The sequence below is a fragment of the Fusarium phalaenopsidis genome, assembly GCF_050370095.1.
Source record: "Fusarium phalaenopsidis strain FUZ10S chromosome Unknown contig_32292, whole genome shotgun sequence".
Classification (NCBI taxonomy): Eukaryota; Fungi; Ascomycota; class Sordariomycetes; order Hypocreales; family Nectriaceae; genus Fusarium; species Fusarium phalaenopsidis.
This window is the reverse complement of record NW_028145410.1, coordinates 3047938-3060896: the sequence shown is the minus strand read 5'-3', so window position 1 is coordinate 3060896 and position 12959 is coordinate 3047938. Positions and strand designations below refer to the sequence as shown.

Below are 12959 nucleotides of genomic sequence, written 5' to 3'. Positions count from 1 at the left end.
TCAAACCATAACCCTCGCAATCCTTGACTCTTTGCCCTGCCGCTATTTCCGATGCAGGCTCACGGCATCGAATACCCTTTATTCGGTCCTCTCACACTGACCCAAATCCACTCACGGGCTCCTCTACGGCATCACGCGGGTCAAGGGAAAAAAAGAGACACCAGAACAGCATTCAAGGTAGATTTCCTCCAAAGTATTAACATAAATTTGTATAAAATCTACTAAAATCATACAAAAGATATCCTAAAAGAAGTCATCTCCTATATACATTCTATCCACATAATATTAGCTACGTTTAGGGAAGGATAAGCTCATGCCTTTCTCCTGGGGTCTTGATTTTTCCTCAGCCAACGTGGGTCTGTACGGCATCTGCATCGGCCGGGCCGTTACCTAGCAAACTCCAGGCGGCCGCTCCCCGGGAGCTAATATCCGATCTAGACGGCCGATCCCCGTTCAATGCCCGTCCATTGGGCAGTTGGAGGTTGCCTTCCACGTTCATGGTGGGGTGAAGAAGCTTGTTTAGCGATGAGTAATGCACTGGCGTCCCTTGACACCGAGTGACGAGAGCGAGGTCTGAACAAGAAGCTGGACTAGGCTGATTAGGAGATGGTATTTGAACTGGGGAGCTGCCACTCTCGAGTCGAGATGGAACTCTCGGGATCTGTGCCGTTGTCGGGGACTCAATTAACAATACTTGCACGCGTATCATCGCCCTGATTCTCAACCATGGATCGCGACGTCGAAAAGGCTTCAACCAACTCGGGCACAATCAACGCCCAGGATAACGCCCCCGCCTTTGCTCCCATACAATCGACGAGCCGCATCTCCAAGACGCAGTCGCGAGCAGAAGATGCGCTCCAGCACATCCGGTCTCAGAACGGATACAGCTGTGATCCCGATGAGGACTCGCAAACGGATGAGACAGAGAAGGATCCCTTTGAGGTGGGATTTGAGAATGGCGACCAAGATCCTCTGTGCCCGCGCAGCTTCGGCAAGGCGAGGAAGTGGATAATTGTCTTTATTGTCTCGTTCGCCAGCTTTTGCGTGTAAGTGACCATCTCGAACATCCAAGAAACACACTCACAAGTGGCAGAACCGCAGCTAGTTCCATCTACACGTCGACATATGCGCAGATGCAAGCCGAGTTTGGCAACTCGCGCATCGTCTCGACGCTGGGTCTATCGCTATTCGTTCTCGGTATTGCACTGGGCCCCTTGTTCATGAGTCCCCTGAGCGAGTTCTACGGCCGACGGCCCATCTATCTCGTCTCGTGGACCATGTACGTCATCTGGATCATTCCCCAGGCCGTAGCCAAGAACATCGAAACTGTGCTCGTCGGTCGCTTCTTCGATGGCTTCGCCGGTAGCGCGTTCCTTGCCGTGTCTGGCGGCACCGTGGGTGATCTATTCGCTTCTAACGAGCTGCAAGCGCCCATGCTCATGTTCTCGATCGCGCCGTTCGTCGGCCCTTCTATCGGACCCCTTATCGGTGGATTCATCAACTACAACGTCGACTGGCGGTGGACCTACTATGTGATGCTGATCTGGGCGTTTGGCTTGTTGCTGGGGATTGTGTTTCTTGTTCCCGAGACCTATCGTGAGTTGTCTGCTCTGAGTTGAACAGTGTCAGGGGCTAACATAATATCAACAGATCCAATCTTGGTCAGAGACAAAGCGAGACAGACTCGAAAGGAAACTGGAGACGAGAGATGGAAGGCCCCCAACGAAAAGACGCAAAAGTCTGTCGCCAGCGCCATCGGACGCTCCCTTCTTCGCCCCTTTCAGCTCCTCATCTTCGAGCCCATGTGTCTCAACCTGTGCATCTTCTCAGCTATCCTCCTCGGCATCCTGTACCTCTTCTTCGGAGCGTTCCCCCTTGTCTTTATCAACGTCTACGGCTTCAACCTGTGGCAGGTCGGTCTCACATTCTTGGGTATCCTCGTGGGTATGGTGCTCGCCGCCTGCCTCGATCCCGTGTGGCATCGTATTCGGGTCAACCTCATCCGCCGACTGAGCGAGGAATCGGGCGTCGAGGGCAAGAGTGAGCCCGAGTTCAGGCTGCCACCAGCCATCCTAGGTTCAATCCTCGTGCCGGCAGGCATCTTCATGTTCGGCTGGTCTTGCTATCCCTGGGTTCACTGGATAGTGCCCATCATCGGAGCAGCCATCTTTGGAGCTGGGTAAGTCAACACAGACTGGCAGGCCTCGCACAACCTCGGGGAGTACATGGCCCATGTCTCAGCAATGAGACAGGAACCAAATCCACGGGATCGTGCTCTGGTCTTAGTCACGGCTTGGTCATGACCATTGCGTCCTCCCTGATCTCGTATCCCCCAAGCAAAGAGCTGCGGCTAACCGGTTGATATTTGCTACCTATAGGACACTCCTCGTCTTCAGCGGAATCTTTACCTTCCTGGTGAGTTGCCGTCACACAAGCACAGGCTCACCGTATGCTGGGTAACCCAGAAGGCTGGGAAGCTTGGCCTGAGCTGGGGAGCTCGTGCCAGAGAGAAGACAGTGCTGACGCCAGATACCTAGGTGGATGCGTATCCGCAGTACGCCGCGAGCGCCCTGGCCGCCAATGCATTCGTGCGCTGCGCCTTTGCTGGTGAGTTGGTTGACCTCTTGTTCCGCACTCTCCGCCCATTCGCTTCTTCCATCCCATCTTCTTCACCGCCGCCGGTGCCCGTCCTTCGTCTCTCATCGTCGTCCCCCGGTTCCGGAGTGCGGGTCCCGCTGCTCCTGCGGGCACCGGGGAACTCGGAGACGTTAGGATTTGTTGGGAGGAACTGAGAGAAGGATTGAAAGGGGATGGCATGAGATCACGATCAATGCTAACTACCGATTTTTCAGCCGCTTTTCCCCTCTTTGGAAACCAAATGTATGAGAAGCTCAACTACCATTGGGCTTCTTCGCTGCTGGCCTTTCTGACGGTCGCCATGATGCCTTTCCCGTATATCTTTTTCCGGTACGGCAAGCGTATCAGGGCCAACAGCCGCTTCGCTACGTCGTAAGCGGCCTTGAGGCACAGCACCTTATCTGGGTTATATCAGAGCATGAAGAAACGACGACAACGTCATGACGAGCTCGGCGCCTGCAAGAGCAGGACGCGGCAGCCGTCATGCAACACCTCACCGTCGCGTCTTGCCTGTCTCGTGTGCCGCGCATGCAAGTCTAGCGCACGAATAGGTAGTTGCGAGGGCTCCTCCACGGCGCCGCGCCACCGGATCAGGCACCGCAGCATCCCCGGGCGACCAGAGTTTCGTCCCCTGCGGTCTCAGGGCCATCGAGACCTGAAGGCGGCGGCTGCGGCAGACGGGTGGGTTTCACATGGAGGTGAGAGATAGTCAGGTCTAGCTTCGTGGGGCTGGATGCTGCTGGCGTCTACTGGATTTCTTGCATACATACATGGCGGGGTGGACTGAACTGGACTATTGGAGTAACTATCAACGTGGGAGACTGTAAAGAGCGCGAGACTCGAGTACGGGCGCCCTAGAGAGGGCGCGTTAGGGGCAGTGACATTGCCAGAGGGGCCTTCATCTAGGGGTACAGTAATGGATAATACAGCGAATATAGAAAAAAGCAAGCTTGGTGATCTTCAACAGAGAGACCCGCCCGGGCCGCTGAAATGTGTGGGGGGACTTGACAATTGACAGCTGGTGAGGGAGGCCTGGGACCGATCGAGGGTGAGATGTGAGGCGGGGAAGGGCTTGTCCATGGTAGAGTCGGCAGTTGTTGCTTGTCTCTCCGTATCAAGTTGAGTAGAGACAAAAGCAACTTGACCAGCAGCAGCGATCGATCTTACTCACATCTGGCCTCGGTTGGCGAGCCTGCCGCCGTATCTTGCCTGAGACGGACGATCTGCATGAAAAGAAATCCGGGGAGATGGAGAGGGAGGGGAGGGGATCTGCCAGAGCCGAGGACCAGCGGGCCTTGTCTTGCCTGTTTGTCTTTCTTCTGTCGTATGTATGTATGCCGCCTGTGGCAGAGGAGAGGCAGGCAGACGGGATGCAATGCGCGTGTACTTGTGCGTACGACGTATGTACAGCACAGCGGAGAATATGCGACAAGGATGGAGGCATGAGCCAGTTGAATGCGAATACGTGCGTGTCATGGCAACACATCTTGAACAGAGATGAAGAGTTCTAAGACTTTTGAGCAGCACCATGGCATAAACTCTGCCTGATTCTGACAGCATATGGTATGCTACGTACATGATATTCAACCCTCGAGGCAACAACCAACATCTCAGATCCAAGTCTAGAACTTGACAGAGGTGGTGCTGTGGGTGGCCGCGGCAAAGGTGTGGGATCCCATGTCCTGTCGATGCTTGTAAGACAAGTGGCCGAGACAGATTCAGGAAAAGGTAGATCTGTTCAAGTCAGGGACCGACTTGAAAAACACAAACACGAACAAGAGACACGACGCCCCTCATGCCAGCTCAAGACGCAGGCTGATGGAGTCCCTCAGCCTGGAACTCAAGAGACGTCAACGAGGCGCAACTACGGACCAACCACGAGCTGGGTGGGAAAACTACCGTCGAGATCGACAAGGGTGTAAGAGCCTCTCCTCTGGGAAATCTACGAGGGGGACCCATAACTCCTCGGCTATCGCAGCCTCGACTCCAGGTTTCCTTCAACCAACAGCATGGATCCGGGCTCTGTCCAACCACAGGGGAGAGCGCGCACGCCCTCCACATATCTTGTGGAAGAGGAAAAAGAAACAAGACGAGAGTGGCCCAGCATGTGCCAAAGTCGGGCTCATGGGATCCATGTGCAATCTTCTGGCTGCCGCCGCTGTCATGCAGGCCACCACAGCCGCACGCGGACAAACGAAGGATAGACAGAGAAGAAAAAGAAAGTAAAAGGCCTCCTGAGGTGAGAAACGTGGTGAAAGGAGGGGGCCAAAAGAAAGCAGATGGGCCATTGGCAAGGGGTTCCTGACGTGACCTCGGTATGCCGAGCTGAAGATGAAGCCTTCCCCCGTCGTCACCTTGTCAGTTAATTAATTACCCTACCTAGTTCCGATCATGAAGATTCCCCACGCATGGACAGCTGAAAATACAACCCTCAAACACACAATGCCGACGTGGTATTGTAATTCTGACTACGCGCCAAGACGGCGGGCCGTCTCATGTCTCATCAATTGACGGCTTCTTACTGATAATCAGGCACGGGTACTGGTTTTGGGGCTGCACATGACGGGGACCGCGGATACTTGCAAGAAAAACAAGTTAGTTATGGGGGCTTGATTGGTCGGTGTGAGAAAAGTCTGGGGGTGTAAGATGACGCGAGACAGAAGCCTTTTGACACTTGCACATCCATCAATAGGCAGTCTGGTGAACAAGAGACCTCGGCCACCGACGGGAAGCGGCGGACGGCGATATCAAAGAAATGAACCCTGGATAGAGAGGAATCCAATCGAGAACCCTGAAAGCTTTGTAGATGCTTTGATACAGCTCACACACACGTACGCGCACGCGCGCGCAGAGGCACACACACACCGATGAGCCCTTCTTCGGCGGCCTTCCGCCTCCGCCTCCACCTCCGGCATCCGGGCTCGGTATCTAACCACCCCCGCGTCCCATGTCTCCGGCCAGCCGGCTTCTCGACGAGTTCCTCACCGGGTACGCATACACATTGCAATTTCCTCCCTCTTTCTTCTCACTGCCAAGTGCGCCGTACGTAAAGTGCATGTCCCGCATACGTAAACCCGTCATAAAAGGAAACAAGGTGATTAATAGAAACTGTAGTACGGATCCGTAACCCTTCAAGTACGTACTAACACCATTTCTCACCCACTTCGCACACACTACACCCCCTGTCACGTATGTACGTACATTATGTGTGCGTGTGTCCCCCGGTTGATGTCTTTTTTTGTCCTCCTGTGCGGGTTTCGGGTACCTTACCTTGGACGCCGCCCACCGGCCGCGCCCACACCGGCCTATTGACCGCGGACGCCGGCGCCTTTCTTTTCCTTTCGTTTGCCTCTGCGGTGAGGTGAGCTCTGATGCTGGGGCTCTGTCGGCGAGGTTTGTCATTTACATGATCAGCGCGTGTCTCCCGACGACATGCATAACATGATGAGCTGCTCAGCAAGTCTACCCGGAGAAGAGTCCGGTTCCAGAGTAAAGACAAACTGTTATCTGATATCTCTTGTAAACGCGCTCAGCTGCACCTGGGATAATCTGGCAGTCCCCAAGTTATCCAACATCAGCCCGGCGCCGCACCTTGTCGCAACGGTGCTGCAGTCGCACGACACTAGCTTTTTCATCCAAGGACCCCGGTCACCGACGAGGTACGAATCACCACTCGAGACTAGGGGGTTTTCTTTGGGCTTCGATTTATTGGGTTCCGGTTCCATTGGGAAAATGGGACGAAATCTGGGGAGGAGGCTGGAGACTGTGAACCGCGCTCGAGCTTTGAAAGCTGAGAGTGAATTTATTTTCTATTTGAAGGATACAGCTGTTCTTCTTTCTGTTAGTTGGTCACCCCCGGATCCTTGCGTGACGGGCATTTTCTAAACCTAGGCGCGCCCAGGCGTTGCAGGTCCAGATCCAGGCCCAAGCAAGCAAAGCAGACAAGGCCAAGGATCCTTCCCTCTCTCCATTCCCTGTCCACGATCCACGGCGCAGTGGCCTAAGCCAAGGTGAGTGAGCGGCGGGGGCGAGTCGAAGGAGGTGGTTGGGGGAAGGCCCTCTCGATGGATCAATGGATTCAGTCTGGCGGCTCAGCGGGAGGCCAGAGCTTTTCTGCGTGTGTTGAGGTTGAATTGAATTGGCGCAGTCTATGCGATCGAGGAGGTACTCTATACTACACTCCTTTCTAGTGCCTTCCACGTTGTCGCATAAAGCCAGCTGAGAGACGCCGACCATTTCGGCTCCCAACCCGAGGTGTCGGGAGCGCGCCAAACCCAAAGAAAGACGTGATCAAAAAGTCGCAGGTACAAGCATGACAACCTTGAAGGAGCGAAGCTATCATCGGACCAATGGACGACGCCAAGTTTCCCCCCGGCGCGGGCCATTCATCTCCACTGACAAACCCCGCAGTCAAAACTTTTTTGACTTTCCATTTCGATGCTCTATCCGTGTAAGCGGGTGCCAAATTTGCATTGCGAACCAAGGGGCAGGCAGGGCCATGGATGAGGCATAAACCAGTTCGAGTATCAGCCATATTAGTACATCAAATCCACTTGGGTCGACACTTGTTGTCAGATTCTTCATGATTATTGGGATATTCTGAATCACTCGTGTTGGCTTCTTCAATCTCATTGCCGCTGATACCCATGCCTTGTGGTGGAGGGCTCTCCATGTCGCCCAGGGGGTTGCTGCATGTGTGAGTGCGGCTATGTTCTGCGCTGCGGCGTGCGCACTTGTAATGAATGACAACAGGGGACCGGAAAAGCAATCATGGAAGGATGCCAAAATATTCACCCACCCTGTGTGAGCCTTTCAGCATCATCATCATCACGTCGTATTGGCCTCCGCCAGTTCATCAATTGCTGCGCCGCACAGTCGCGTTCCCATTGGATTTGATGTGATGGTCTTGAGTCGACACACCCGCTCACTTTCCTAAATGGGCCGTAGCCGCGATCATCCGCCCACTTCCGCACATGTCGATGGTGCCTCGGCCGGCCTTGGCCCGGGCCTCGTTACTGTCTGCTTGCTTTTTCCCTTGGACCATTTATCCGTCAGAGTCGAGTTTAGCCCTGGCGCTGATGCTCGGTCTGGGCATCCATCGACATTGACAAAAAACGTTGTCCTTGACTTCCTTGTTGCTGTCACTTGCTGCTCATGCCCACAATTCTCACCACCTTTGTCACGACCCTCCACACGTACCGGTAGACCTCAGCCTGGCCTATTATCCGCCCTCCATCCACCTATATCCATATCCCCTAATCCACATCCTCCCACTCCCACGTCGACGACATCCACATCCAATCCAATCCGCAAACCCACTGCTACTGGAATTCTAGGATCCCCTAGCACGCACCTACACGCACACGCAGGCAAGCAAGCACGCACGCACATCCAGCTGCCACTGCCCTGTCTGTCCTGCCCTGTCCTGTGGCGTCTGCGCTGTCCACCAACCACCAGAGAGCCCACCGCCTCATCGCCTGACCCTCTGGCTTCTGACAGAGCTCGAATCAGCCATTGACCGCTGACGATTTATTCTGCGAATCGCCTCGCCGGCTCTCCTTCCGACTTTTCTTCTTCTCTTCCTCTTCAACCTTCAATCCTTCATTCCACATCGTCCCGTTCGACCTCCTCGCTATTTGCGATCCGCCTCCTCCGCGCTGTCGGCGCTCCTCCTCCCTCCCCCGCGCCGCGCCTGGTTCGCATGCCTCATCTCTGCACAACGCTACGCTGTCACCGCAGCCCGCTGTTACGGTCGCCGACGCCGTGTGAGCCGCTGTAGTGCGCGTTGTTGCTAGATTGGCCGGTGCTGGGTGCAGCCAACCCTCATGGCCCTCGGGTAGCTGCATCCTATTCTTTCTCCCCTCCCTCGTCATCGTCCGTCCGTCGCCCGTCCTCGTCCGTCGTGTCGCCTCGCCTTGCGCCGCTTTCTAATACCCCGTCTACAACCTCGACCGCGAGTGTCTTGTGCCCGGCGATCATCGAGCCCACCCCCGCCTTGGTCGAATCAGAGCCGTGACTCTTCCACCTCCTTGGCCTCTTCGGTGACGACACCTGCAGCCTCACGACGCCTGCGACTTGCTATCGACTGCCTCTACGTCGCACGGGAACGCCTCTTTGCGTACTCTGCTTGTGGACTCCATTGGGCCTCATCCGAGCACACCCCGTCCAGAATACGAGCTTGACCGACCAATTTCGGTCTCGTCCTGGCCAAGGCTTGCTCACATAACCATAGCTGCATACAGCCCTCTGGCCTCGTTTGCGCCCAACGCCATAACCCGTCCTACCGCAGCGCAGCGCAGCCGCCCGGCCTGAGGCTTGCTCCCAATCTTACATCACGCACATAGCACGCGCCGGCGTCGGCATCAACGACGATCCAGGGGAAATCCTGCGCGCATTTCCACGCCACCGTGGGGGGTTGTTGTCCTTGTGAACAGCGCACATCGCGACTCCAATTCGACGACGGTCCTGCCCCTTCTTGGCTGTGCCACGGAGGCTTGAGTAGGTGTGGTTCCGCAAAGGTATCTGAAAGGGGGACAAGAGAGAGTGAGTGAGTGAGAAGAGAGAGAAACAAAAAAAGGTTTCTGGGTATTCGGAGTCTGCATTCCCGGGCCGCTCTTTGTGCAGCAACCCAGGTAAAGCCCCCGGGCTCAGAGGAGGATATTCCAGCCGTCGCCATACGTCGCGTCGGCCCCAGGCCTGTATATAAAACCTAAGACACCATGCCGCACGAGATGGAGGAGAACGGTGCTGAGGTCTCAGATGTCATGTCTGAGAACGAGGACGACACCGAGACTTTTCTCAAGGACGACGAGAAGATGACGGAGCAGAGCACCACCGAGAGCACCACCGAGGTCAAGAAGAAGTACGACCCCAAGGACCCCCTGCGCCCCAGAAGGAAAAAGGCGCGGAGGGCGTGCTTTGCGTGTCAGCGGGCTCATCTGACTTGTGGTAAGTCCTCTTGCGACGACCATCTTGGCCTCGTGCCTTTATGCGTCGATTATCATGATGCGGGTTCTCTCTCTAGTGAAGTTTGACCTTTCAGTTACCTCAGCCAACGACCAGCGTTTGCGGCTGCGGCTCTGCTCTGCTACCCCTTTCTTGTCGCCTCACGGGAGGGGGCCGACGGTTGAGATGGGCGTACCTCATAAGCAAGGTTCAAAACTGACATCTTCCCATAGGAGATGAGAGACCATGCCAAAGATGCATCAAGCGAGGCCTCGCCGATGCCTGCCAGGATGGCGTCCGCAAGAAGGCCAAATACCTCCATGATGCTCCCCCGGAGGCCCTTCGACCCGTCCTCGGACCCAATTACAACCCCAACCCTACGCCCTCGCGAACCAACGGCCATCGTCACAGCTCGAGTCACTCGGATAACCTGTCGACCACGGGCAGCAACTTCTTCTCCCAGGGAAGCACCGCGTCTTTACCTGTCTACTCGGCCGGTGCCCAGACCCCGGTTGGCATCGACGGCCTGCCACCCTTCAACCCCCAAGCATCTCCGACGTCATTTCAAGGTCCAATCAACAATGCTGCGCCCATGAACAACATGATGCCTGCAGGTAACATGGACTTCAATGCTCTCTTTGATCCCAGTAACCCTGCCCTGTACAACTTTGATCTTGAAGGTCTCAACTTTGGTAGTCAGTACGCCGGATGGGAGTTTGGCATCCTCAACAAGATGGCCCTCGGCGCTGAGACGCCTCCGCGGGAGAACTCCATGTCACAAACTCCGACAACTGAGGCAAACTATGCCGCCCTGTTCGGGAACGCAAACAACGGCTTTGATCATCCCATGTTGGGGGCCGACTTCTCGGGTATGGACCAAAATAACCAGTCTCTATATGCGCAGGGCAACCTCCAGCACGGACTACCCCATGCTTATGCCATTGCAGCTGGGCCTACGAGCCTTGCCAGCCCAAGTACGGACACGACAGCAAGCCCGCACTCTGTTGCGGGCATGGATGGTTCACCAAACCACAACTTTGCTGGTATCCCTACGGTCCCGGCCGCGACACGACCCAGGCCGAAACACACCAAGGCTGGCCCCAAATCGATCCTCGGCAAGAGGCAACGAGACTCTGCCGCCATCTACGAGAGCGTCAAGGAGCCGTATCCTTATACCACCGGATTCCACAACATGGTGGCCGTCCTTCGAAATCGTCTGCCCGGCAACAAGCTGCTGCGGATCGCCAAAGCGCTTGGCGAAATTCGACCGTCGTTCATCTCATGCACCAAAGACCTGACCAGACAAGATCTCGTCTTCATGGAGAAGTGCTTCCAGCGTACCTTGGTCGAGTACGACGATTTCCTCCAGCACTGCTGTGCCCCTACGATCGTCTGCCGAAGATCGGGAGAAGTTGCCGCCGTTAACAAAGAGTTCACAGCGCTGACTGGGTGGACAAAGGATGTATTGCTCGGAAAGGAGCCCAACCTGAACGTAAATATTTACAGCGGCCGATCGACCAACGGAACCAACACGCCAGAACACAACACACAGGGCGAGATGACGACACCGCGACCTCAGAGGGCCATGCTTGACCTCAGCGGTGGACGACCTCAGCCCGTGTTCTTGGGTGAGCTGTTGGACGACGATAGTGTTGTCGAGTTTTACCAAGACTTTTCACAACTAGCATTCGAGGATAGCCGAGGCAAGGTACAACGAAGCTGTCGACTCAACAAGTACCGAGCACCGCAGGACCCGGACCAGAAAGAGCCAGGTTCCCAGAAAGATGCGCAACCAGGCATTCTCAGCAGCCGAGTGACGCGAATCGACGGCTCGCACGGCATCTCGAGGATCGAGAAGGACGGCAAGGTGGAATGCACCTATTGCTGGACCATTAAGCGGGATGTTTTTGACATTCCCATGATGATTATCATAAACGTGAGTTGCTGTGATGAAAGGTGTCTTGCGAGCTGTTGACTAACATTGTCTAGTTTTTGCCACGATATTTACCTGACCAAGGACCTCAGCAACTCGCAGTCTAGTGAAGCAGACTGCTGGGGACCTTGATGATACGTTCATTCTCCCTTTACTTTGTGCAGGACGGGAGGTTCTTTTTCTACGAGAATACGCCCTCTCTCTTCTTGGCCCTCGAGGGAGGGGCCCTAGACCGGAAGAGAGACCAGACAGAACATGTGCCCCTAGATGGGTGACTAGTCATGATGCGATGTAGTTTCATGTACATGGTTTAATGCCGGTGCTGTTGGATAAGCAGAGGGTTTCGCACGATACCCGGATAGTGACTAGGAGAGCGAAACGAGAAATGAAATGCAAGGGGTGTTGAAAGACTTGTATCTTCTATATCCATTTGTTTATCCATAACTCCTCGTGCCTTTTGCCTTGTCCGTCTATCCAAACGACGGCCCATTCGTCTATCACGCGGTCCGAGTAAGCCACTGAGCATCCAGCTTCCCATCAACATTTGCACCACCAATGACACGCCCCTTGGACGGCACCCAGCCCTCGCGTGCGAGACTGTTCTTGGCGACCTCGCAGTCAAAGTTGATGTCCTCGATAAGAGCGTCTAGGCTCTTGTAGTCTTTCTCTTCACGGATGAAGCCAAGGATGAGCAGACGCATAGGCACGTCGTAGAAATCAGCAGTGAACTTGTGCAGGACATGGACCTCGGCGCTGCGGACGGTGTTCTTGTAAAAGGGGTTGTAGCCAATGGACATGACCATGGGGAAGATGTGGAAGGGTGGGTTGCTCTGAGGGGCAGATGCCAGGAGAGCCGCCTCGTTGCTGCTGGGAGCGTCCTTAGAAGTGGTGGCATCGGGGTGATCCGGGTGCGTGCTGGGCAAGGCGAGGGAGGCGTAGCCAAAGTAGACGCCTGAAGGCATATCAGCGATCCAGGGGGTGAGGGCGGCATCTACGGGAAGGTTGGCAGTTGGGATGCCGAGCTGAAGGCTTTGTGAGTCTTTGATAGTTCACAGTGAGAGTGTTTGCGTACCTCTTTGGAGCCCCGACCAAAGCCGGAGATGACGTTGCCTTCCATGTGAAGAGGATAAGGGGCGTCGGGCCCAGCATCAGGGCCGACGATGGAGGGACGAGAGGACATTGTTATCTTGAAGTCGGTAATAACTGGTTTAGGTGATTCTGCTCACAGTCAAGAGGTTGACTCTCACGACACAGAAAATTTGACCAAAAGCTATAGTCCAAGTTAGTCTAATGTCCTACACAAGTGTATAGAGATTCAGTTCTCACTGTGGACAGGTTCTTGTGAGTGAGCAGCTGAATCTCAGAGTGAGAACTTGATGGAAGACGATGGAGGGCTGGCGATGATGAGTGTGCCAGCGGTGGGGCTCGACGCGGGGCAGAAAAC

At 55.1% G+C, this 12959-nt stretch overlaps 3 protein-coding genes across 3 annotated transcripts; 2 read left to right on the top strand and 1 right to left on the bottom strand.

The window, feature by feature from the left end:
* Positions 1-726: 726 nt before the first annotated feature.
* On the top strand, positions 727-3013 carry LRP88_05208 (major facilitator superfamily domain-containing protein; the record flags this gene model as incomplete). Its single annotated transcript, XM_083241767.1, has 6 exons — positions 727-1046; positions 1106-1596; positions 1651-2179; positions 2379-2415; positions 2538-2607; positions 2853-3013. The coding sequence occupies 6 exons, from the start codon at positions 727-729 to the stop codon at positions 3011-3013; spliced, it is 1608 nt and encodes a 535-aa protein (XP_083102915.1).
* A 6343-nt stretch (positions 3014-9356) lies between these two features.
* LRP88_05207 (Zn(II)2Cys6 transcription factor domain-containing protein) lies at positions 9357-11622 on the top strand (the record flags this gene model as incomplete). The annotated part of the gene is made up of 3 exons (XM_083241766.1): positions 9357-9585; positions 9816-11518; positions 11572-11622. The coding sequence occupies 3 exons, from the start codon at positions 9357-9359 to the stop codon at positions 11620-11622; spliced, it is 1983 nt and encodes a 660-aa protein (XP_083102914.1).
* Positions 11623-12012: 390 nt separating this feature from the next.
* Positions 12013-12695, bottom strand: LRP88_05206 (riboflavin kinase; the record flags this gene model as incomplete). The annotated part of the gene is made up of 2 exons (XM_083241765.1): positions 12013-12537; positions 12588-12695. 2 exons carry the CDS (start codon positions 12693-12695, stop codon positions 12013-12015), a joined length of 633 nt encoding a protein of 210 aa, XP_083102913.1.
* Between the last annotated feature and the right edge of the window lie 264 nt (positions 12696-12959).